The 24,375-nt window shown below is 46.9% G+C and overlaps 1 protein-coding gene across 1 annotated transcript; it reads left to right on the top strand.

Moving 5' to 3' along the window:
- Positions 1–5,253: 5,253 nt before the first annotated feature.
- Positions 5,254–23,880, top strand: LOC130297892 (oocyte zinc finger protein XlCOF8.4-like). The gene is made up of 6 exons (XM_056550737.1): positions 5,254–5,396; positions 6,037–6,216; positions 8,166–8,292; positions 8,376–8,440; positions 8,607–8,988; positions 22,691–23,880. Exons 1-6 carry the CDS (start codon positions 5,319–5,321, stop codon positions 23,611–23,613), a joined length of 1,755 nt encoding a protein of 584 aa, XP_056406712.1. The 5' UTR covers positions 5,254–5,318; the 3' UTR covers positions 23,614–23,880.
- Positions 23,881–24,375: the final 495 nt, after the last annotated feature.

Here is a 24,375-nt window from a genome sequence, read left to right as displayed (position 1 = left end):
AGCTCAGCTACATGCACATTACACATATACAGCTCTACTGTGTACACATACAGCTCAGCTACATGTACATTACACATATACAGCTCTACTGTGTACACATACAGCTCAGCTACATGTACATTACACATACAGCTCTACTGTGTACACATACAGCTCAGCTACATGCACATTACACATATACAGCTCTACTGTGTACACATACAGCTCAGCTACATGCACATTACACATATACAGCTCAGCTACATGTACTTTACACATATACAGCTCTACTGTGCACACATACAGCTCAGCTACATGCACATTACACATATACAGCTCTACTGTGTACACATACAGCTCAGCTACATGTACATTACACATATACAGCTCTACTGTGTACACATACAGCTCAGCTACATGTACATTACACATATACAGCTCTACTGTGTACACATACAGCTCAGCTACATGCACATTACACATATACAGCTCTACTGTGTACACATACAGCTCAGCTACATTACACATATACAGCTCTACTGTGTACACATACAGCTCAGCTACATGCACATTACAAATATACAGCTCTACTGTGTACACATACAGCTCAGCTACATGCACATTACACATATACAGCTCTACTGTGTACACATACAGCTCAGCTACATGTACATTACACATATACAGCTCTACTGTGTACACATACAGCTCAGCTACATGCACATTACACATATATACAGCTCTACTGTGTACACATACAGCTCAGCTACATGCACATTACACATATACAGCTCAGCTACATGTACTTTACACATATACAGCTTTACTGTGCACACATACAGCTCAGCTACATGCACATTACACATATACAGCTCTACTGTGTACACATACAGCTCAGCTACATGTACATTACACATATACAGCTCTACTGTGTACACATACAGCTCAGCTACATGTACATTACACATATACAGCTCTACTGTGTACACATACAGCTCAGCTACATGCACATTACACATATACAGCTCTACTGTGTACACATACAGCTCAGCTACATTACACATATACAGCTCTACTGTGTACACATACAGCTCAGCTACATGCACATTACAAATATACAGCTCTACTGTGTACACATACAGCTCAGCTACATGCACATTACACATATACAGCTCTACTGTGTACACATACAGCTTAACTACATGTACATTACACATATACAGCACTACTGTGTACACATACAGCTCAGCTACATGTACATTACACATATACAGCTCTACTGTGTACACATACAGCTCAGCTACATGCACATTACACATATACAGCACTACTGTGTACACATACAGCTCAGCTACATGCACATTACACATATACAGCTCTACTGTGTACACATACAGCTCAGCTACATGTACATTACACACATACAGCTCAGCTACATGCACATTACACACATACAGCTCAGCTACATGTACATTACACATATACAGCTCTACTGTGTACACATACAGCTCAGCTACATGTACATTACACATATACAGCTCTACTGTGTACACATACAGCTCAGCTACATGCACATTACACATATACAGCTCTACTGTGTACACATACAGCTCAGCTACATGTACATTACACATATACAGCTCTACTGTGTACACATACAGCTCAGCTACATGTACATTACACATATACAGCTCTACTGTGTACACATACAGCTCAGCTACATGCACATTACACATATACAGCTCTACTGTGTACACATACAGCTCAGCTACATGTACATTACACATATACAGCTCTACTGTGTACACATACAGCTCAGCTACATGTACATTACACATATACAGCTCTACTGTGTACACATACAGCTCAGCTACATGTACATTACACATATACAGTTCTACTGTGTACACATACAGCTCAGCTACATGTACATTACACATATACAGCTCTACTGTGTACACATACAGCTCAGCTACATGTACATTACACATATACAGCTCTACAGTGTACACATATAGCTCAGCTACATGCACATTACACATATACAGCTCTACTGTGTACACATACAGCTCAGCTACATGTACATTACACATATACAGCTCTACTGTGTACACATACAGCTCAGCTACATGTACATTACACATATACAGCTCTACTGTGTACACATACAGCTCAGCTACATGTACATTACACATATACAGCTCTACTGTGTACACATACAGCTCAGCTACATGTACATTACACATATATACAGCACTACTGTGTACACATACAGCTCAGCTACATGCACATTACACATATACAGCTCTACTGTGTACACATACAGCTCAGCTACATGTACATTACACATATACAGCTCTACTGTGTACACATACAGCTCAGCTACATACACATTACACATATACAGCTCTACTGTGTACACATACAGCTCAGCTACATGTACATTACACATATACAGCTCTACTGTGTACACATACAGCTCAGCTACATGTACATTACACATATACAGCTCTACTGTGTACACATACAGCTCAGCTACATGTACATTACACATATACAGCTCTACTGTGTACACATACAGCTCAGCTACATGTACATTACACATATACAGCTCTACTGTGTACACATACAGCTCAGCTACATGTACATTACACATATACAGCTCTACTGTGTACACATACAGCTCAGCTACATGCACATTACACATATACAGCTCTACTGTGTACACATACAGCTCAGCTACATGCACATTACACATATACAGCTCTACTGTGTACACATACAGCTCAGCTACATGTACATTACACATATACAGCTCTACTGTGTACACATACAGCTCAGCTACATGCACATTACACATATACAGCTCTACTGTGTACACATACAGCTCAGCTACATGCACATTACACATATACAGCTCTACTGTGTACACATACAGCTCAGCTACATGTACATTACACATATACAGCTCTACTGTGTACACATACAGCTCAGCTACATGTACATTACACATATACAGCACTACTGTGTACACATACAGCTCAGCTACATGTACATTACACATATACAGCTCTACTGTGTACACATACAGCTCAGCTACATGCACATTACACATATACAGCTCTACTGTGTACACATACAGCTCAGCTACATGCACATTACACATATACAGCTCTACTGTGTACACATACAGCTCAGCTACATGCACATTACACACAGCTCTGCTGCAGACATATATAACACACACATACACAGCTCTGCACCACGCACATCACACACACACACAGCTCTGCTGCATACACATAACTTCAGCTCATCCAGCAGCGATCACAACCAGCACAGCAGAGTCCTGCATACACTGAGCAGAGGAGCCTAGAGCAGCAGCCCCTGATCATGTGACTCCTCCATGTGACTGATCACATGACGGTGACATCATCGCAGGTCCTGTAAGCACACGGCTCCCGTACAGTCTGCAGGTGGAGGTATATACGGTTGTGGTGACATCAGGAGCGCTGGGGGAGGGGACATTACTATTAACCCCTTCAGGTACACAAGGTTTTATGGGTAGCTCTCACCAAACCTCTGTTTTTCTTTCTGTCATTGTCTATTACCCATCTATCCCTAACCCCCTCCCTGCCTTTAATTTTAGTTTTTTACTATATTAAAAATGGCTTTTTGTCTGCCTGGTTGTGTGCTCAGTATCAGGCAGACTTCCCCAGCAGGTACGATGTCACTGATGCCTGCTGGGGGGCCGACTTCTGCCCTTAGTTCATCTACACAGGGTGCCTCCAGCTGTTTCATTACTACAACTTCCAGCTTGCCCTGACACCTATTGGCTGTCAGGGCATGCTGGGAGTTGTAGTGGTGAAACAGTTGGAGGCACCCTGTGTGGAAAACAATAAGTTAGGGCCATGGCCGTGGCGCTACCTCCTCCGCTTGCCCCCCCCCCCCCCACCCCTACCTGTTGAAAGCTCCGCTCTCCCCCAACCCTGCTCTCCCCAAGACATACCCAAGTGCAGAGTGTACCCGTCATGCAGGAGACATCCCCGGCGTGCAGCAGATATAATAGTGTAGAAGACATCCCCGGCGTGCAGCAGATATAATAGTGTAGAAGACATCCCCGGCGTGCAGCAGATATAATAGTGTAGAAGACATCCCCGGCGTGCAGCAGATATAATAGTGTAGAAGACATCCCCGGCGTGCAGCAGATATAATAGTGTAGAAGACATCCCCGGCGTGCAGCAGATATAATAGTGTAGAAGACATCCCCGGCGTGCAGCAGATATAATAGTGTAGAAGACATCCCCGGCGTGCAGCAGATATAATAGTGTAGAAGACATCCCCGGCGTGCAGCAGATATAATAGTGTAGAAGACATCCCCGGCGTGCAGCAGATATAATAGTGTAGAAGACATCCCCGGCGTGCAGCAGATATAATAGTGTAGAAGACATCCCCGGCGTGCAGCAGATATAATAGTGTAGAAGACATCCCCGGCGTGCAGCAGATATAATAGTGTAGAAGACATCCCCGGCGTGCAGCAGATATAATAGTATAGAAGACATCCCCGGCGTGCAGCAGATATAATAGTGTAGAAGACATCCCCGGCGTGCAGCAGATATAATAGTGTAGAAGACATCCCCGGCGTGCAGCAGATATAATAGTGTAGAAGACATCCCCGGCGTGCAGCAGATATAATAGTGTAGAAGACATCCCCGGCGTGCAGCAGATATAATAGTGTAGAAGACATCCCCGGCGTGCAGCAGATATAATAGTGTAGAAGACATCCCCGGCGTGCAGCAGATATAATAGTGTAGAAGACATCCCCGGCGTGCAGCAGATATAATAGTGTAGAAGACATCCCCGGCGTGTGAGGCCAGGGAGCCGATGCGCTCTCAGTGCTCGCTCCCACCTGTCTGATTGACAAGCAGGGAGCCAGCGCAGGCTGAATGAATTCGGACCGATTGCCCGGCATCGGTCCGAATTCATGCGTGACGTGACGCCAGCCAGCAGTCGGCCACTAGGAGGGAGACCCCCTAGTGGCCGGTTTTTAAAATTAAATTAACTATTTTAATGAAGAAAAAAATAATGGGTGCATATTAGAGATATGTTGTAGTACTTAAGTACTACAACATATAAAAAAAAAAAAGTTTGGTGACAGTGCCCATTTAAGGAAGAAGATCACAAGATCCAGAACTTTCTGTATATTTGCCTCTTTCCTTGTTGTTTCTATTAGCAGCCGCCATTTCTCATCTCCTCTTCTTCCCTTCAGGTTTCTCCAATCCAGGATCCTCTGCTGATATCTTCTATATAAGAGAATTCTCCTGGATGACCCATCAACCATGGAGAGAGACAGGAACAAGATGGCCGACAGGATCATAAACCTCACCCTACAGATACTCTTCCGGCTTACTGGAGAGGTGAGGGATTCTGGGAGTGATGTCACATGACCTCATTCTTATCTATGTAATAACTGATGGATATGACTGGAGAGGTGAGGGATTCTGGGAGTGATGTCACATGACCTTATTCTTATCTATGTTATAACAGATGGATATGACTAGAGAGGTAAGGGATTCTGGGAGTGATGTCACATGACCTCATTCTTATCTATGTAATAACAGATGGATATGACTGGAGAGGTGAGGGATTCTGGGAGTGATGTCACATGACCTCATTCTTAATTATGTAATAACAGATGATATGACTGGAGAGGTGAGGGATTCTGGGAGTGATGTCACATGACCTGATTCTTATCTATGTTATAACAGATGGATATGACTAGAGAGGTGAGGGATTCTGGGAGTGATGTCACATGACCTCATTCTTATCAATGGAATAACAGATGGATATGACTGGAGAGGTGAGGGATTCTGGGAGTGATGTCACATGACCTCATTCTTAATTATGTAATAACAGATGATATGACTGGAGAGGTGAGGGATTCTGGGAGTGATGTCACATGACCTCATTGTTATCTATGTAATAACGGATATGACTGGAGAGGTGAGGGATTCTGGGAATGTATGTAGTGATATTAATGTGTCTCTCCATACACAGGATTACACAGTAGTGAAGAAGTCCTCTAGTGGGCGCTGTCGGGCCCCTGTGTGTGAAGGATGGGGAATAACCCTGAGTCCAATCCCGGGGGCCCCACCTCACTCCCTGATACATGAGGAAATGGATGAACAGAAGATCCGAGAACTCATCAACAAGATGATGGAGCTGCTGACTGGAGAGGTGACCCTGCTGGGACATTATACAGTAATGGAGGGGTCTGGTGATGACTGGAGAGGTGACACTGCTGGGACATTATACAGTAATGGAGGGGTCTGGTGATGACTGGAGAGGTGACCCTGCTGGGACATTATATAGTAATGGAGGGGTCTGGTGATGACTGGAGAGGTGACACTGCTGGGATATTATACAGTAATGGAGGGGTCTGGTGATGACTGGAGAGGTGACACTACTGGGAATGCTGGGACATTATACAGTAATGGAGGGGTCTGGTGATGACTGGAGAGGTGACACTGCTGGGACATTATACAGTAATTGAGGGGTCTAGTGATGACTGGAGAGGTGACACTGCTGGGACATTATACAGTAATGGAGGGGTCTGGTGATGACTGGAGAGGTGACACTGCTGGGACATTATACAGTAATGGAGGGGTCTGGTGATGACTGGAGAGGGGACACTGCTGGGAATGCTGGGACATTATACAGTAATGGAGGGGTCTGGTGATGACTGGAGAGGTGACACTGCTGGGACATTATACAGTAATGGAGGGGTCTGGTGATGACTGGAGAGGTGACACTGCTGGGACATTATACAGTAATGGAGGGGTCTGGTGATGACTGGAGAGGTGACACTGCTGGGACATTATACAGTAATGGAGGGGTCTGGTGATGACTGGAGAGGTGACACTGCTGGGACATTATACAGTAATGGAGGGGTCTGGTGATGACTGGAGAGGTGACACTGCTGGGACATTATACAGTAATGGAGGGGTGTGGTGATGACTGGAGAGGTGACACTGCTGGGACATTATACAGTAATGGAGGGGTCTGGTGATGACTGGAGAGGTGACACTGCTGGGACATTATACAGTAATGGAGGGGTCTGGTGATGACTGGAGAGGTGACACTGCTGGGACATTATACAGTAATGGAGGGGTCTGGTGATGACTGGAGAGGTGACACTGCTGGGAATGCTGGGACATTATACAGTAACACCACTGGAGGGGTCGGGGTGATGACTGGAGAGGTGACACTGCTGGGACATTATCCAGTAATGGAGGGGTCTGGTGATGACTGGAGAGGTGACACTGCTGGGAATGCTGGGACATTGTACAGTAATGGAGGGGTCTGGTGATGACTGGAGAGGTGACACTGCTGGGACATTATACAGTAATGGAGGGGTCTGGTGATGACTGGAGAGGTGACACTGCTAGGACATTATACAGTAATGGAGGGGTCTGGTGATGACTGGAGAGGTGACACTGCTGGGACATTATACAGTAATGGAGGGGTCTGGTGATGACTGGAGAGGTGACCCTGCTGGGACATTATACAGTAATGGAGGGGTCTGGTGATGACTGGAGAGGTGACACTGCTGGGACATTATACAGTAATGGAGGGGTCTGGTGATGACTGGAGAGGTGACACTGCTGGGACATTATATAGTAATGGAGGGGTCTGGTGATGACTGGAGAGGTGACACTGCTGGGACATTATACAGTAATGGAGGGGTCTGGTGATGACTGGAGAGGTGACACTGCTGGGACATTATACAGTAATGGAGGAGTCTGGTGATGACTGGAGAGGTGACACTGCTGGGACATTATACAGTAATGGAGGGGTCTGGTGATGACTGGAGAGGTGACACTGCTGGGACATTATACAGTAATGGAGGGGTCTGGTGATGACTGGAGAGGTGACACTGCTGGGACATTATACAGTAATGGAGGGGTCTGGTGATGACTGGAGAGGTGACACTGCTGGGAATGCTGGGACATTATACAGTAATGGAGGGGTCTGGTGATGACTGGAGAGGTGACACTGCTGGGACATTATACAGTAATGGAGGGGTCTGGTGATGACTGGAGAGGTGACACTGCTGGGAATGCTGGGACATTATACAGTAACACCACTGGAGGGGTCGGGGTGATGTCTGTATCATTATGTGTCAGGTTCCTATAAGGTGTCAGGACGTGGCGGTCTATTTCTCCATGGAGGAGTGGGAGTATGTAGAAGGACACAAGGATCAGTACAAGGATCAGGTGATGATGGAGGATCAGCAGCCCCTCACATCAGCAGGTAATAGACATGACTATATACACACGTCCTCTCATTATTTGTATGTAAAGAATGAATTCAGTCTCTGTATGTGTTCCCTACAGTCAGATCCAGTAAGAGAACAGCACCAGAGAGGTGTCCCCGTCCTCTTCTCCCACAGGATGATCAGGTAGATGGAGATATTCCCTATGATCTGTAGAAGGGCTGTGAAGCTCTTGTGGTCAGTCCCCTCACCCTCCATGACTCCTCATCTCCTGCTCATCTATAACATCCCACGTGACTTCTCCTACTGTCTGATGACTTTTACAATATTTCTTCTACATCTTATGAATCAGGGTGAAGATCCGAACAATATTAATGCTCGAGAGACAGATGTGAGCGGTGATGAGCAGTATAAGGAGAACATTCCTACAGGGAAAGATCTGATCTGCATTAATGCTACAGACATAAAGGAAGAAAGAGAAGAGACAGATGTGAGCAGTGATGAGCAGTATAAGGAGAACATTCCTACAGAGAAAGATCTCATCTATATTAACGGTACAGACATGAAGGAAGAAGAAAAGACAGATATAAGCAGCAGTGAGCAGTATAAGGAGGACATTCCTATAGGGAACGATCTGATCTATTATAATATTAGAGATTTAAGGGAAAAAAAAGAAACAAATGTGAGCGGTGATGAGCAGTATATGGAGGACAATCCTACAGGTAACCGCCCAGGTGAGTAGTAACCATGAAATGCAGAGAACAGTCACAGATTCTGCTTAGTCACCGACTTTAATAGTTTTTAATGGAATTTTTTTAAAGGGGTATTCCGATGGAAAACTATTTTTTTTAAGCAACTGATGCTAGAAAGTTAAATTACTTCTATTTAAAAATCTTTAGCCTTCTGATTAGGGATCGACGATATCTTTTTTATTAGGGCCGATACCGATAATCGGTGGAGGTTAGGGCCGATAGCCGATAACTTATACCGATATTCCGGTATAAGTTATCGGCTATTTATCCCCCCGCGACTCCTCTGTAGATCATTGATTTAAAGCGGGCGCTTTAAATCAATGCACTGCAGTGGCTTTTGCGGTGCCACAGACCGCCGCCGCCACCCGCTTCTCTCCCCCTGCCTGTCCGGGGGTCCTAAAACCTATCACCGCCACCGCTCCCCCCACCACCGCACCGCGACTGCCGCCACCGCACCACACCCGCGATCGCCACCCCCCCCCCCTTACCCGCCGCACCGCGACCAACCCCCCGCACCGCAGCGGCACCATTGCCTCCCCAATCTCCGGTTTTATAATTACCTGGGTCCACTCCACATCTGGCTCCGATGGCGTCCTCCTGAACTGTCACTGTGCACACTGAGTCACGTCACTCGTCATTGCGCATAGCGTAACGCAGAACGCAGCAGGAGCAAGAAGTAGCGTGGGCTCCGGGAACAGGTAATTATAAAACCGGGGATGGGGGAGGCAATGGGGGCGGTGCGGTGGGGGGTGCGACGCGGTGCTGCGGTTCGGGGGGGCGGTCGCGGTGGGGGCGTGGCATTATCGGCAAGGTAATTGCCGATACCGATAATGCCCAAAATCGTGATTATCGGCCGATAATATCGGCCATACCGATAAACGGTCGATCCCTACTTCCGATACTAATCAGCTGCTGTATGCTGCAGAGAAAGTTGTGTAGTTCTTTTCAGTCTGACCACACTGCTCTCTGCTGCCACCTCTGTTCATGTCAGAACCTGTCCAGAGTAGGATAGGTTCGCTATGGAGATTTTTTTCCTACTCTGGACAGTTCCTGACATGGACAGAGGTTTCAGCAGAGAGCACTGTGGTCAGACACAAAAGAACTACACAACTTCCTCAGGAGCATACAGCAGCTGATAAGTACTGGAAGGATTAAGATTTTTAAATAGAAGTAGTTTACAATTCTGAATAACTTTCTAGCATCAGTTGCTTAAACCCTTAAAGGGGTAGTCCAGTGGTGAAAAACTTATCCCCTATCCTAAGGATAGGGGATAAGTTTGAGATCGCGGGGGGTCCGACCGCTGGGGCCCCCTGCGATCTCTCTGTACGGGGCCCCGGCTCTCCGCCGAGATAGCGGGTGTCGACCCCCGCACGAGGCGGCGGCCGACACGCCCCCTCAATACATCTCTATGGCAGAGCCGGAGATTGCCGAAGGCAGCGCTTCGGCTCTGCCATAGAGTTGTATTGAGGGGGCGTGTCGCCCGCCGCCTCGTGCGGAGGTCGACACGCCCCCTTCCAGCAGGCTGTCGGGGCTCCGTACAGGAGATCGCAGGGGGCCCCAGCGGTCGGACCCCCCGCGATCTGCAACTTATCCCCTATCCTTATGATAGGGGATAAGTTGCTCACCACTGAATCACCACTGGACTACTCCTTTAAGGACTCAGGGTTTTTCCGTTTTTGCACTTTCGTTTTTTCCTCCTTACCTTTTAAAAATCATAACCCTTTCAATTTTCCACCTAAAAATCCATATTATGGCTTATTTTTTGCGTCACCAATTCTACTTTGCAGTGACATTAGTCATTTTACCCAAAAATACATGGCGAAATGGAAAAAAAAATCATTGTGCGACAAAATCGAAGAAAAAACGCCATTTTGTAACTTTTGGGGGCTTCCGTTTCTACGCCGTGCATATTTCGGTAAAAATGACACCTTATCATTATTCTGTAGGTCCATACGATTATAATGATCCCCTACTTATATAGGTTTAATTTTGTCGCACTTCTGGAAAAAATCATAACTACATGCAGGAAAATTTATACGTTTAAAAATGTCATCTTCTGACCCCTATAACTTTTTTATTTTTCCACGTACAGGGCGGTATGAGGACTCATTTTTTGCGCCGTGATCTGAAATTTTTATCGGTATGATTTTTGTTTTGATCAGACTTTTTGATCACTTTTTATTCATTTTTTAATGGTATAAAAAGTGACCAAAATACGCTTTTTTGGACTTTGGAATTTTTTTGCACGTACGCCATTGACCGTGCGGTTTAATTAATGATATATTTTTATAGCTCGGACATTTACGCACGCGGCGATACCACATATGTTTATTTTTATTTTTTTACACTGTTTTATTTTTTTTTATGGGAAAAGGGGGGTGATTCAAACTTTTATTAGGGAAGGGGTTAAATGACCTTTATTAACACTTTTTTTTTTATTTTTTTTGCAGTGTTATAGGTCCCATAGGGACCTATAACACTGCACACACTGATCTCTTATACTGATCATTGTTATCCCATAGGGACCTATAACATTGCGCACACTTATCTATTACATTGATCATTGTTATCCCATAGTGACCTATAACACTGCACACACTGATCTCTTATACTGATCATTGTTATCCCATAGGGACCTATAAAACTGCACACACTGATCTCTTATACTGATCATTATTATCCCATAGGGACCTATAACACTGCACACACTGATCTCTTATACTGATCATTGTTATCCCATAGAGACTATAACACTGCACACACTGATCTCTCATGCTGATCACTGGTGTGTATTAACACGCCTGTGATCAGTGTTATCGGCGCTTGACTGCTCCTGCCTGGATCTCAGGCACGGAGCAGTCATTCACCGATCGGACATCGGGGAGGCAGGTAAGGGCCCTCCCGGTGTCCTGTCAGCTGTTCGGGACGCCGCGATTTCACCACGGCCGTCCCGAACAGCCCAACTGAGCAGCCGGGTCACTTTCACTTTAGAAGCGGCGGTCAGCGATCGGTGATGTGTGGTATTAGCCACAGGTCCCGGCCGTTGATGAGCGCCGGGACTGACGCGATATGATTAAGGGGTCATTAAGGGGTTAAAAAGAGTACCCCTTTAAGCCCTGTGTCCTGTCAGTCTTTTCTGCTGTATATTCCTTTATTCAGTTGGAATACAAGGATTCCTGATCTCCCTCCATACTGATAACGCTCTATCCCGGGGGAATCCTCTTTGGAGACTGATAAATGTATTATCTACGACTACAGAGACATTTCATCTCCCTGTCCGTTTTCCCTCTGCGGCAGAGCAGCTCATGTCCATGTAACAGGGGACGAGAACTGTGGCCAAGAATTCAATAGAGTTCTGTATTGTAGCAGCAGAAGTGTGCTGGGATAAGGAAGCGCTGGTGGAAACGTTCTCTCGTGGACTCTCCGATATTATACAAGATGAGATTGTGGCCTCCTGGATCATCTGAAATGGTGAAACCAATGCAGCTCAGGACCACCCCCCTTTCCGTGGAGGAGAAGGAATATATTAGGGGGAGGGGATGTGTCTTTATTGTGGCCCTTTGCTCAGATCATGCCAAACCTGGTGAGGAAACACTTGGGGTCCTGCTAGGGACAGATATTGGGTGGGCTTTCTTCATCCCCAGAGTTCCACAAAGACAAAGCTATGATTAGGATTATCCTATCGTGGTATATTTCCTCTGTGGTCACGCAGGTCCTCGTGGTCTCCAGTGCTGATGGGTATTTTGATGATGTGTTTGTAGCCAAAAACTCTATTCCACTCCAGCTTTGAGTCCTCTGGCCATGGAAGTGATTTATAGAAGACCCTACAGCCCCCTCACCTTATCCATGAGACAGTTCCCTTGTCTGTGGTGTTGGGGGCACTTTACCAGGGGACCCTCTAGTTCCAGGTGATTATCTCTCGGCATTATCCTGTTGTGCTCAGTTCTCTTTGTTTCCAGAGACATAATCCCCGTTTGGACTGGGTCACAGCTGAGGTTTGTCTTGGTCCCCTCAGTTTGCTTCTACCTGTATATATAGATCAGTTTGGTTGGTTTGTATCTCCTCGGTCTGTCGTATAATTGTACACGACAAAGATCTTCTCTTCCTAAAGTATACCAGGAGTACCGCAATGTGTTTGATAAGATGTAGGCGGGGGGCACTACCTCCCCACAGACCCCATGATTGTACCATTGAGCCTCAACCAGGTGCTATACCCCCAAAGGGCCGAGTCTACCCTCTGTTTGTGGCAGAGAACCAAGCCATAGAGGAGTATGTTACAGACGGACTGTCCCAGGGGTTCATAAATAAATCTAGTTGAGGCCCTGTATCAATTGCAGGGGCCTCAATCACATTACAGTCTTATCCAAAGTAACTTATAGAGAATCTGACCCCTTGTTCTCCCACACTAAAGCCAATATACGGGGTTATAGTGGGGTAAACAGCTTTACAAAGAGGGGTCACTTACTCACATCCGTGTAGTATATGCAGAGTTCCGGCGCTGTAATCTTTAGCTGCATTGCTACGTTGTGAGAGATTGTTCTGTATTACAAACTGGAGAAATGTGAATTCCACGAAGGTCACAAACGTTTTCCACCCTGAAAGCTGCCGTCACCACAGCTCCCATCCTGGGTCACCACAACCCAGCTTTCCCGTTCATACGATGCGTCTGAGACAGAATAGGTGTCTCACCTTCCTACCCCAGAGAGACCATTTTATCCTTATAGCTTTATTACCAGGAAACGTTCCTCAGTGGCCATCATTTGTCCCTCAAGGAGTGGCCGCACTTGTCTGTGGGTACTACCGGACCTATTCTAATTCTTATGGACCACAAACACTTCATTTACCTCCCTGCGGCCAAATGTTTATCTCTAGGACAGGCTAGGTGGGCTCTCTTCTTCTTCTCCCCATTTTATTATGTGTCTCCTTTCTCTTGGCACTAAGAACACTAAGGCCGGGTTCAAATGGCTGAAAAATGTGCGGAATGAACACCCAAAAAAACGGGCGGACATTTGGCACATTTGAATGATCCGACAGGCGGTAGGACCGTTCTGAAATGCGGCGTCTCATAGACTGTAATACATTTCCGAGCAGAATCTGCAGAAAGAATCGTCAAGTCTGATCTGTAAATTCCGTTGTGTGCACAGTGCAGCAGAATCTTATTGAAATCGCCTCGACAGAACATATACTAAAATCTTCTTAAAATCAAGCGGACTCTGCTGCAGCCCCTCTTTACCTGGTGGATCTTGGCTGCATTCTTCAGCTGAGTGCCGCTGCTAGTAGCTGACATGGAGCAATCTCTTATACTGTATATTAACCACTTAGATGCTACAGTCAAAGCTGACATCAGCATTTATACTTGTAATAACGTGAGAAAAAACCTTGAAGAGGTTCTGCTGATTCCGTAACAAACCAAAACCAGAGATGCAAAAGTATAAAACACTGGAAGGTTTATTTGAATAAAACAAATAAAAGATTACGCATTTCGAGAGAGCCACACCCTTCTTCAGATCAGTATACATACAGTGAATACAGTCAGACTTTTAATAGGTCCAAACAAGGCGCCAACAACTTAGTGGGAGGGGCCTGAGAAAACACTCATCACATGGTATACAGTTAAAACAGTACAAATTAAACATCAGTTTTAAAAATACACTTAGTTAAAATAAGAAATAGGAGGATGCATGAATAATGTATTAATAATAGGTAGGTGTCAGGATTCGGCAGGCTGGTGGTGGATCCTCTGTGTCAATGAGGGATTGGCGTGGACCGTACTGGAGGATCGGTTCTAAGTTGCTACTGGTTTTCACCAGAGCTCGCCGCAAAGCGGGAGGGTCTTGCTGCGGCGGTAGCAACCAGGTCGTGTCCTCCGGTAGCGGCTCAACCTCACTGACTGCTGAGACAGGCGTAGTACAAAGGAGAAGGCAGAAGCGTGGTCGGACGTAGCAAAGGTCAGGGCAGGCGGCAAGGTTCACAGGCGAGAGGACAATAGCAACGGGCAAGGCAAAACACAACTGTAGGGAACGCTTTCAAAATGACACTAGGCACAAAGATCCGGCAAGGGCAGGAAGGGGAAAAGCTCTTAAATAGGCAGGGACACAGTAGCGGAATCAGGAACCAGCGCATCAATTATTGGTGCGCTGGCCCTTTAAATTTATCATAGACGGCGCGCGCCCTGGGGAGCGGGGCCGCGCGCGCCGGAATGACGAGGACGGGGCCGCAGCGCGCCGGAGCGCAGGTGAGAAGGACGCGGCGCATGAGGGGTGGCCAGCCGCCACGCGAGCCGCGTCCCCAGTACAATAGGACCCGCGCTCCCAGTCTCTGACCGGGAGACGCCGGGGACCGGGGGCAGCGGAGGTAGGCAGCGGGCGCTCCGATCCGGAGGCGGGGATCGGAGCGCTCGCTGTAACAGTACCCCCCCCTTAGGTCTCCCCCTCTTCTTGGTACCAAGAAAGTTGAGAACGAAGCTGCAGTCCAAGATGTTACTCTCAGGCTCCCACGACCTTTCCTCAGGGCTGCAGCCCTCCCAATCAACCAAAAAAAATCTTTCCCCCCGGGAGATCTTAGAAGCTAGAATTACTTTGACCGTGAAGATGTCAGAGGTACCAGCAACAGGGGTGGGAGAAAGAAGTTTGGGAGATAAGCGGTTAAAGACAGCGGGTTTAAGGAGGGAGACATGGAAAGAGTTATGGATACGAAGGGAGGGAGGAAGATGGAGCTGGTAGGCAACCTGATTAATGCGGCTTTTGACCCTGAAGGGACCCAAGAAACGAGGGCCCAGCTTGTAACTTGGTACCTTGAATCTGACGTACTTAGAAGAAAGCCACACCTTGTCCCCAGGACGGAATTCTGGAGGAGATCTGCGACTCTTATCAGCCTGGATCTTCATACGTGTCGAAGCCTTGAGGAGAGCTGAGTGGGTCTCTTGCCAAATGGAAGAGAAGTCTTGAAGAAGATCTTCGACAGCAGGTACAGAAGAGGAAGTGGTGGTTAGAGGCAGAGGTGGCAGGGGATGACGACCATACACCACGAAAAACTGAGATTTGTTGGAGGCGTAGGATGGCTTGAAATTATAAGAAAACTCCGCCCACGCGAGTAGATTCGACCAATTGTCATGACAGGAAGACACAAAATGACGATGATAGTCTCCCAGGATTTGGTTGATTCGCTCCACTTGACCATTAGACTGTGGATGGTACGAGGAGGAAAAGTCCAATTTGACTCCGAGTTGACCACAGAGAGCCCTCCAGAATTTTTAACAAACTGCACTCCACGGTCCGAGACGATGTGTCTGGGAAGACCGTGGAGGCGGAAGATGTGAAGAAAAAACTGTTTGGCTAGTTCAGGCACGGACGGAAGACCAGGCAGGGGCACAAAGTGAGCCATCTTCGAGAACCGATCCTCCACAACCCAAATGACTGACTTGAGGAGGGAAGATCAGTAATAAAGTCCATGGCTATGTGAGACCAGGGGGTCTCAGGCACAGGAAGGGGCAGAAGAAGGCCCGCTGGTTTCTGACGGGGAACCTTGTCACGGGCACAGACCATGCAGGATTGAACGAATTTGGTGACGTCTCTCTCCAGAGAGGGCCACCAGTACCTTTGAGAGATTAGTTGAAGAGTCTTCTTGACCCCAGGATGACCAGCAAAAAGGAAAGCATGGCCCCACTTGAGAATCTGTAGCTGTTTACGAGGAGGAATGTAGATCTTGCCAGGAGGCAGTAGGCGCATGTCCGTGGGAGCCACAGAGATGAGACATTCAGGTGGGATAATGTGCTGGGGAGAAGGTAGGTCCCCAACAACGTCAGAAGAGCGAGAAAGGGCATCAGCCCTAATGTTCTTGGCAGCAGGACGGAAATGAATCTCAAAGTTGAAGCGGGCGAAAAACAGGGACCAACAGGCTTGACAGGAGGTTCAGTCTCTGGACAGACTGGAGGTATGCTAAGTTCTTATGGTCTGTGAAAATGTTCACTGGGTGAGGAGCACCCTCAAGAAGATGTCTCCATTCCTCTAGGGCCAGCTTAATAGCCAACAGTTCTCTGTCCCCAATGGAGTAGTTCCTTTCAGCGGAGGAAAAAGTTTTAGAAAAGAAGCCGCAGGTTATGGTCTTACCCTTGGACGACTTCTGGGTAAGCACAGCTCCGGCTCCCACTGAGGATGCGTCCACCTCAAGAAGGAATGCCTCTTCAGCCTCAGGAGGCCAGGTCTTAGGATTAGCTCCTTTTCTGGTTAATGCCACTATGGGAGCCACCAGGGTAGAATAATGTGGAATAAATTGCCTGTAGTAGTTAGCAAAACCTAAGAATCTTTGTATGGCCCGGAGTCCAGTGGGGCGTGGCCAATCCAGAACTGAGGAAAGCTTAGCAGGATCCATTTGCAATCCCAGAGCAGAGATGATGTAACCGAGAAATGGCAAGGAGGAACGTTCAAAGAGACATTTTTCGATCTTGGCATACAGGCGGTTTCTTCTAAGACAAGTGAGGACTTGACGAACATGAGCCCGGTGCTGGTCCAGGTTAGAGGAGAATATAAGGATATCATCCAAATATACTACCACACAGGTATAAAGCAAGTCCTGGAAGATATCGTTAACAAATTCCTGGAAGACCGCAGGAGCATTACAAAGACCGAAGGGCATAACCAGATACTCGAAGTGTCCATCCCTGGTGTTAAAGGCGGTCTTCCATTCATCTCCCTCTCGGATGCGGATCAGGTTATAAGCCCCACGAAGATCCAATTTGGTAAAGATCTTAGCACCTCTGAGACGATCAAACAGTTCTGAGATCAGGGGCAGAGGATAGTGGTTCTTGATGGTAATCTTATTAAGTCCTCTGTAGTCAATGCAGGGGCGGAGAGAACCATCTTTTTTAGAGACAAAGAAAAAAACGGCTCCGGCAGGGGAGGAAGACTTCCTAATAAACCCTCTTTGAAGGCTTTCTCGCAGATAGTAAGACATGGCTTGAGTCTCAGGAGGAGAGAGAGGATAGATTCTGCCCCGAGGTGGAGAAGAACCAGGTAGCAGGTCAATAGGACAATCATAAGGCCTGTAAGGTGGAAGAGTCTCTGCTTGTTTCTTACAGAAGACATCTGCAAAATCGTGGGAAGACTTGGGAAGACCCGGTGGCGGAAGCACTGGCGGGACTCATTTAATAGGAGCAGGCTTGAGACATCGGTCAGAGCAGGATGAACCCCAGCGAAGAATCTCCCCGGTGGTCCAATTAAGGACAGGACAATGGCGTTGCAACCACGGAAGACCCAGCAGGAGCTCTGAGGAACAAAAAGGAAGGACAAAAAACTCCAAAGCCTCTGTATGAAATATCCCAATGTCCATCCGAAGAGGCTGGGTACGGTACTGAGCCGTGGCAGAAAGTCTCTCTCCATTTACAGTAGAGATGAGGAAGGGTTTAGGCAGACGGACTATGGGAATTCGGTACTTCTCGACCAAGGAGGCATGGATAAAATTGCCAGCAGACCCGGAGTCCAAGAAGGCGGCAGCCGTAAAGGAGGACTTGGACGGTAGGAACAACTGCACAGATAAGATGAGTCGTGGAGAGGAAGAATCCACACCCAGCAACGCCTCTCCCACGTTTACTAGGTGCGGGCGTTTCCCAAACGTGGAGGACAAAGAGGACAGTCTCTCAGGAAGTGCTCGGTACTGGCGCAGTACAGACATAGATTCTCGTCTCTATGACGGCTTCGTTCTTGTGGGGTCAGGCGAGACCGGTCCACCTGCATGGCTTCCACGGCGGGAGGCCCAGGAACAGGTTGAGGTGGACGGAAAAAAACGGGAGCCAGACGAGGAAAACGTCTTGGACGAGTCTTTTCTTTCTCCTGGAGGAGTTCCTCTTGTCTTTCAGAAAAACGTTTATCAATCCTGGTGGCCAGCAAGATGAGGTCACAGAGGGTAGAAGGCAGCTCTCGAGCTGCAAGGACGTCCTTAATATCAGAATTAAGTCCTTTCTTGAAAGTAGCGCAGAGGGCTTCATTGTTCCAATTAAGTTCTGCGGCGAGTGTGCGGAACTGTATAGCATAGTCCCCCACAGAGGAACCTCCTTGGGTCAAGTTCAGAAGTTCAGTATGGCAGTCTCTGCGGAGGTAACCCGGGCGGGTTCCTCAAAAACGTTACAGAATTCCCGGCAGAAGTTCTGTACAGAGGTGGTGGCAGGATCAGCGCGGTCCCAAAGTGGTGTAGCCCAGGCCAGGGCCCTCCCGGTAAGCAGACTAAGGATAAAGGCAACCTTGGCTCGCTCAGTTGGAAACTGATCTGAGAGTAGCTCGAGATGGAGGGAGCACTGAGACAGGAACCCTCGGCACTGCTTGGGGTCTCCGTCGTATTTGTCCGGCAAGGACAAACGGATTCTGGATCCGGAAGCAACTGCAGGAGGAGAAGAAGCGGCAGAAGCAGACGGAGGTACTGGCTGTTGCTGAGACGGCAGAAGCTGCTGAATCATAGTGGTTAGCTGAGCCAGCTGTTGACCTTGCTGGGCGACAATGGTGGTGAGGTCCGCCAGACTAGGCAATGGAACGTCAGCGGGATCCATGGCCGGATCTTACTGTCAGGATTCGGCAGGCTGGTGGTGGATCCTCTGTGTCAGTGAGGGATTGGCGTGGACCGTACTGGAGGATCGGTTCTAAGTTGCTACTGGTTTTCACCAGAGCCCACCGCAAAGCGGGATGGTCTTGCTGCGGCGGTAGCAACCAGGACGTGTCCTCCGGTAGCGGCTCAACCTCACTGACTGCTGAGACAGGCGTAGTACAAAGGAGAAGGCAGAAGCGTGGTCGGACGTAGCAAAGGTCAGGGCAGGCGGCAAGGTTCACAGGCGAGAGGACAATAGCAATGGGTACGGCAACGGGCAAGGCAAAACACAACTGTAGGGAACGCTTTCAAAATGGCACTAGGCACAAAGATCCGGCAAGGGCAGGAAGGGGAAGAGCTCTTAAATAGGCAGGGACACAGTGGGGGAATCGGGAACCAGCGCATCAATTATTGGTGCGCTGGCCCTTTATATTTACCATAGACGGCGCACGCGCGCACTGGGGAGCGGGGCCGCGCGAGCCGGAATGACGAGGACGGGGCCGCAGCGCGCTGGAGCGCAGGTGAGAAGGAGGGGGACGCGGCACGTGAGCGGTGGCCAGCCGCCACGCGAGCCGCGTCCCCAGTTCAATAGGACCCGCGCTCCCGGTCGGTGTCTCTGACTGGGAGACGCCGGGGACCGGGGGCAGCGGAGGTAGGCAGCGGGCGCTCCGATCCGGAGGCGGGGATCGGAGCGCTCGCTGTAACAGTAGGATTGAAATAATAAACAGAATAGAAAATTGGGCCAGTGGTGGCCACATCTGGGCTGCTGAGAACATCCGGATTTCAGATTTAAACAAAGCTGACGTCAAGAGAAGCGCATAGCCATGTGATGATGCGCTTGTGAAAACCACTGCTTAGTACAGAGAGGTGTAGTCACGGATGCTTCGCTATGGAGCGGCCGTCACATGACTACAGGTGCCCAAACATCAGAGTGGAGACCCCGGCAGGAGAAAGCTAGACTGTCAGTAAATGTCAGCGTGGACTGTGAGCGTCGGCATCAGCAGTTGTGAGCTATGCGCGGCGTCAGTGATCGCTGGCAGCAGTTCAGCAGCTACGTCATAATAAACTAACTGTGCTGGGAACAGTTCGGCAGTTATGTATGTGCAACACTGAATATATTGTGTAGGGGACTGCATGGTGACATAACCAGCTAATGTGTGTGCGAGAGGGGGAAGTACTATAAGAGACAAGAATGTAAACAGTATACACAAGAGGCAATACAAAGAGCTGGTAATAGGAAGAACATAGTGCTATATTACCATGATACTGAAAATGTAATATAAAGCAATATAATACTTATAGAGAAAGGCGTGATGAGCCATAATAGAGAAAGATAATAAGAAAGGGATACTAAAATCATATATATAGTCATACGGGCAACCAGCAGGTGTATAAGAGGTGTATATAGGGATATAAATACATGAAACATACTTATATATAAAAATACATATATATATATTACATAAAATATATAAAAACATATAGAAGAGGAAGCGATAAATAGATAAATAAACATAAGTATGGGCGTGCACACTGACATGTATGTGGATGTTCAGTGTGAAACGACTGGAGGCCAAAATCAGAGCACAGTGCAATTATTATTCGCACATGTATTTGGATAATAAAGGGAGTGTTTATAAGAGAAAACATCAGGATGGTTAATGTATTAAAGGTTACACTAAATCATTTCATTCAGACCCCGGGGACAGGGTGCGGAGGGTTTGTCTTCTCCTTAGTGAGTTATATCTCTGGTTCACATCTTTAGCCACCTGTTCAATGGGAGTTGCCCATATGGAGTTGAAATGGCCATTGTGGCGTTCTGTTATGTGAAACACTATGCAGTAGGAACCCATGTGCTGTGTTGCTGCCGTGTTTGTTCAGGCGTTCCCTGAAACAGCCAATGGTCCTACCGACATATTGTAGGTTGTCCGGGCATTGGAGCAAATAGATGATATATTGTGACCCACAGTTAAGAAATTACTTAATAGGGAATGATTCCCCAGTAACAGTAGAAGAAAAGGTTTTACATACCAGTCATACCTGCTGACCGTATTCTAGCCCTATATGTACTAGTGCCACCTGAGTGATGGGTGTTTTGTGCCTAAAAAACTCAGGCTACCTCTGTTCTGTGTGCACCATGATCCCAAAGCAGCCGGACACCTCAGGAGAAATCAGTTATTATGGGCCCTGTTGCGAAAATTCTGGTGGCCCCGTGTTCTGACCTCTACACAGTGATCATTGGGTTTGAGACAGAACACAAGGTAGGATGAGGAGATTGTTCCATTGTGTAATATTCTGGACAAGATGTAACTATGAATATATGAAACGTTTAACCCCTTAATGACCCATTATGTTTATTTACCCCCTCTATACCTGGTGGCTCTTGGCCACATTCATCAGCTGAGGGCCGCTGCTAATAGCAGACACGGAGCAATCTCTGGTGCTGGCTATTAACCACTTAGATGCTACTGTCAAAGCTGACATCAACGATTAAACAGCCTTAGTGAGAATCATTGGCGGAGCAGTGGTCTGGATTGGCTCCTCACGAAGTGAACATGGGGGGCTCATCCATTGTCATGGCAGCCCAAGGCCTTTGCTAGGACTCTGTCACTGCCGGGACTCTGCTATTGATACAGCCTGACTATGGTCGGCTCTGATGGATCAATGCAGTAAATACATACTGTACTGATTTGTATGAGCAATCCAATGACTGCTCATACAAGTCCTATAGAGGGACCAAAAAGTGTATAAAATTCTAAATATGTTTTAAAAATGTAAATGACCCCCCTCCAATAATATTTAAACATTTTTGTTTTAAAAATTTAAAAGCTATTTTTGTTGTAATTGTTTTTAAAAAGTAGTAAAGCGTAATGAAAACTATGCAAATTAGATATCGATGTGATTGTATGGACCGGACTTAATATTTTAATGCTTGTTGATATAATGTAAGATCAGTCCCACAAAAAACAAGCTCTCAAACGCAGTGTAGATGGATACATTTTAAAAGTTGTGGCTATGAGGCTAGGAGAAAAAAAATATATCACAAAAGCTTACATTTCCTGGGTTGTTAAGGGGTTAATACTGATAATAAAATCTGTGTTATTCTCTGCAGATTCTTGTACCAGGAGATCAGAGGAGAATCTTATATCTTCAGATTATAAAGCAGATGATGATATCACACAAGATACATATGAAGAACATTCCATTATCCCAGATACACCCTCAGCCCTTCACAGCCAAGATCTGTCATCTCATCCTTATATACAGGTCCTGTCTTCTCAGTCATCACAGAAAGGTCACAGAAGGGGTGTTGGACATCATCAAGCTCATACAGGAAAGAAAACATACTCATGCTCAGAATGTGGGAACTGTTTTACTTTTAAAACAGGTCTTGTTGTACATCAGAGAACTCACAAAAGAGAGAAGCCGTTTTCATGTTCAGGATGTGGGAAATGTTTTACTCAGCAATCACATCTTGTTACACATCAAAGAACTCACACAGGAGAGAAGCCATTTTCATGTGCAGAATGTGGGAAATGTTTTGCTCAGCAATCAGATCTTATTAAACATCGGCGAACTCACACAGGGGAGAAGCCATTTTCATGCTCAGAATGTAGAAAATGTTTTACTCAGCAATCACATCTTGTTTCACATCAAAGAACTCACACAGGAGAGAAGCCATTTTCATGTGCAGAATGTGGGAAATGTTTTGCTCAGCAATCAGATCTTATTAAACATCGGCGAACTCACACAGGGGAGAAGCCATTTTCATGTGCAGAGTGTGGGAAATGTTTTACTCAGCAATCAACTCTTGTTAAACATCAAAGAACTCACACAGGGGAGAAGCCATTTTCATGTGCAGAGTGTGGGAAATGTTTTGCTCAGCAATCAGATGTTGTTAAACATCAAAGAACTCACACAGGGGTAAAGCCATTTTCATGTTCAGAATGTGGGAATTGTTTTACTGACAAATCAAGTCTTGTTAGACATCTAAGAATTCACACAGGAGAGAAGCCAATTCAGAGCAGTAAATGATGCAGATAACACATCTATATATTATCCATGTACATAGGATATCTGACATTTATACATACAGTGATCCCCCGACTTATGATGGCCCCGACATATGATCATTTCAACATATGATGGCCTCTCAGAGCCCATCGTATGTTGAAGGCAGCCTCGACATATGATGCTGCTGTGTGTCGGGTCCATCGTACAAACAGCTATCTGACAGCGCTGACAACTTCAGCAACTGACAGTTGTTTAATGTGCCCCGTTCTGCCTCCTGTTACTCACATGCTGTCCTGCTAACTCATACAGGCTTCCACTGTGAGCTCCGTGTAAGCCCCCCCCCCCCCCACCCAGTGCAGCCATAGCCAATAGCCTGCAGCATCTTGCTGCAGGCATCCAATGAGCTGCTCCCCTTCCTTTCCTATAGAGCTGTAGTCGGCAGGATGGTAATGGAGGACATTCTGTCCCCCCTGAAGGTATATAAAGAACTGTACAGTACTGTATGCGATGTCACACATCACATACAATACATATACACACTATACACCCCATACATCAATGTTTCCCTATCAGTGTGCCTCCAGCTGTTGCAAAACTATAACTCCCAGCATGCCCAGACAGTCAATGGCTGTACATGCATGCTGGGAGTTGTAGTTGTGCAACAGCTGGAGGCACCCTGGTTTGTTAAACACTCCCCATACACTCCACATACAATGGTCATCCCAGAACCAATTAGCAGTTTCCCATAGAGATATGTATTCAACATACAATGGTTCCGAGGCC

This window comes from Hyla sarda (genome assembly GCF_029499605.1).
Source record: "Hyla sarda isolate aHylSar1 chromosome 1 unlocalized genomic scaffold, aHylSar1.hap1 SUPER_1_unloc_1, whole genome shotgun sequence".
Taxonomy (NCBI): domain Eukaryota; kingdom Metazoa; phylum Chordata; class Amphibia; order Anura; family Hylidae; genus Hyla; species Hyla sarda.
Note: the sequence above shows the minus strand (reverse complement) of the source record. Positions and strands in the feature narration are given on the sequence as shown.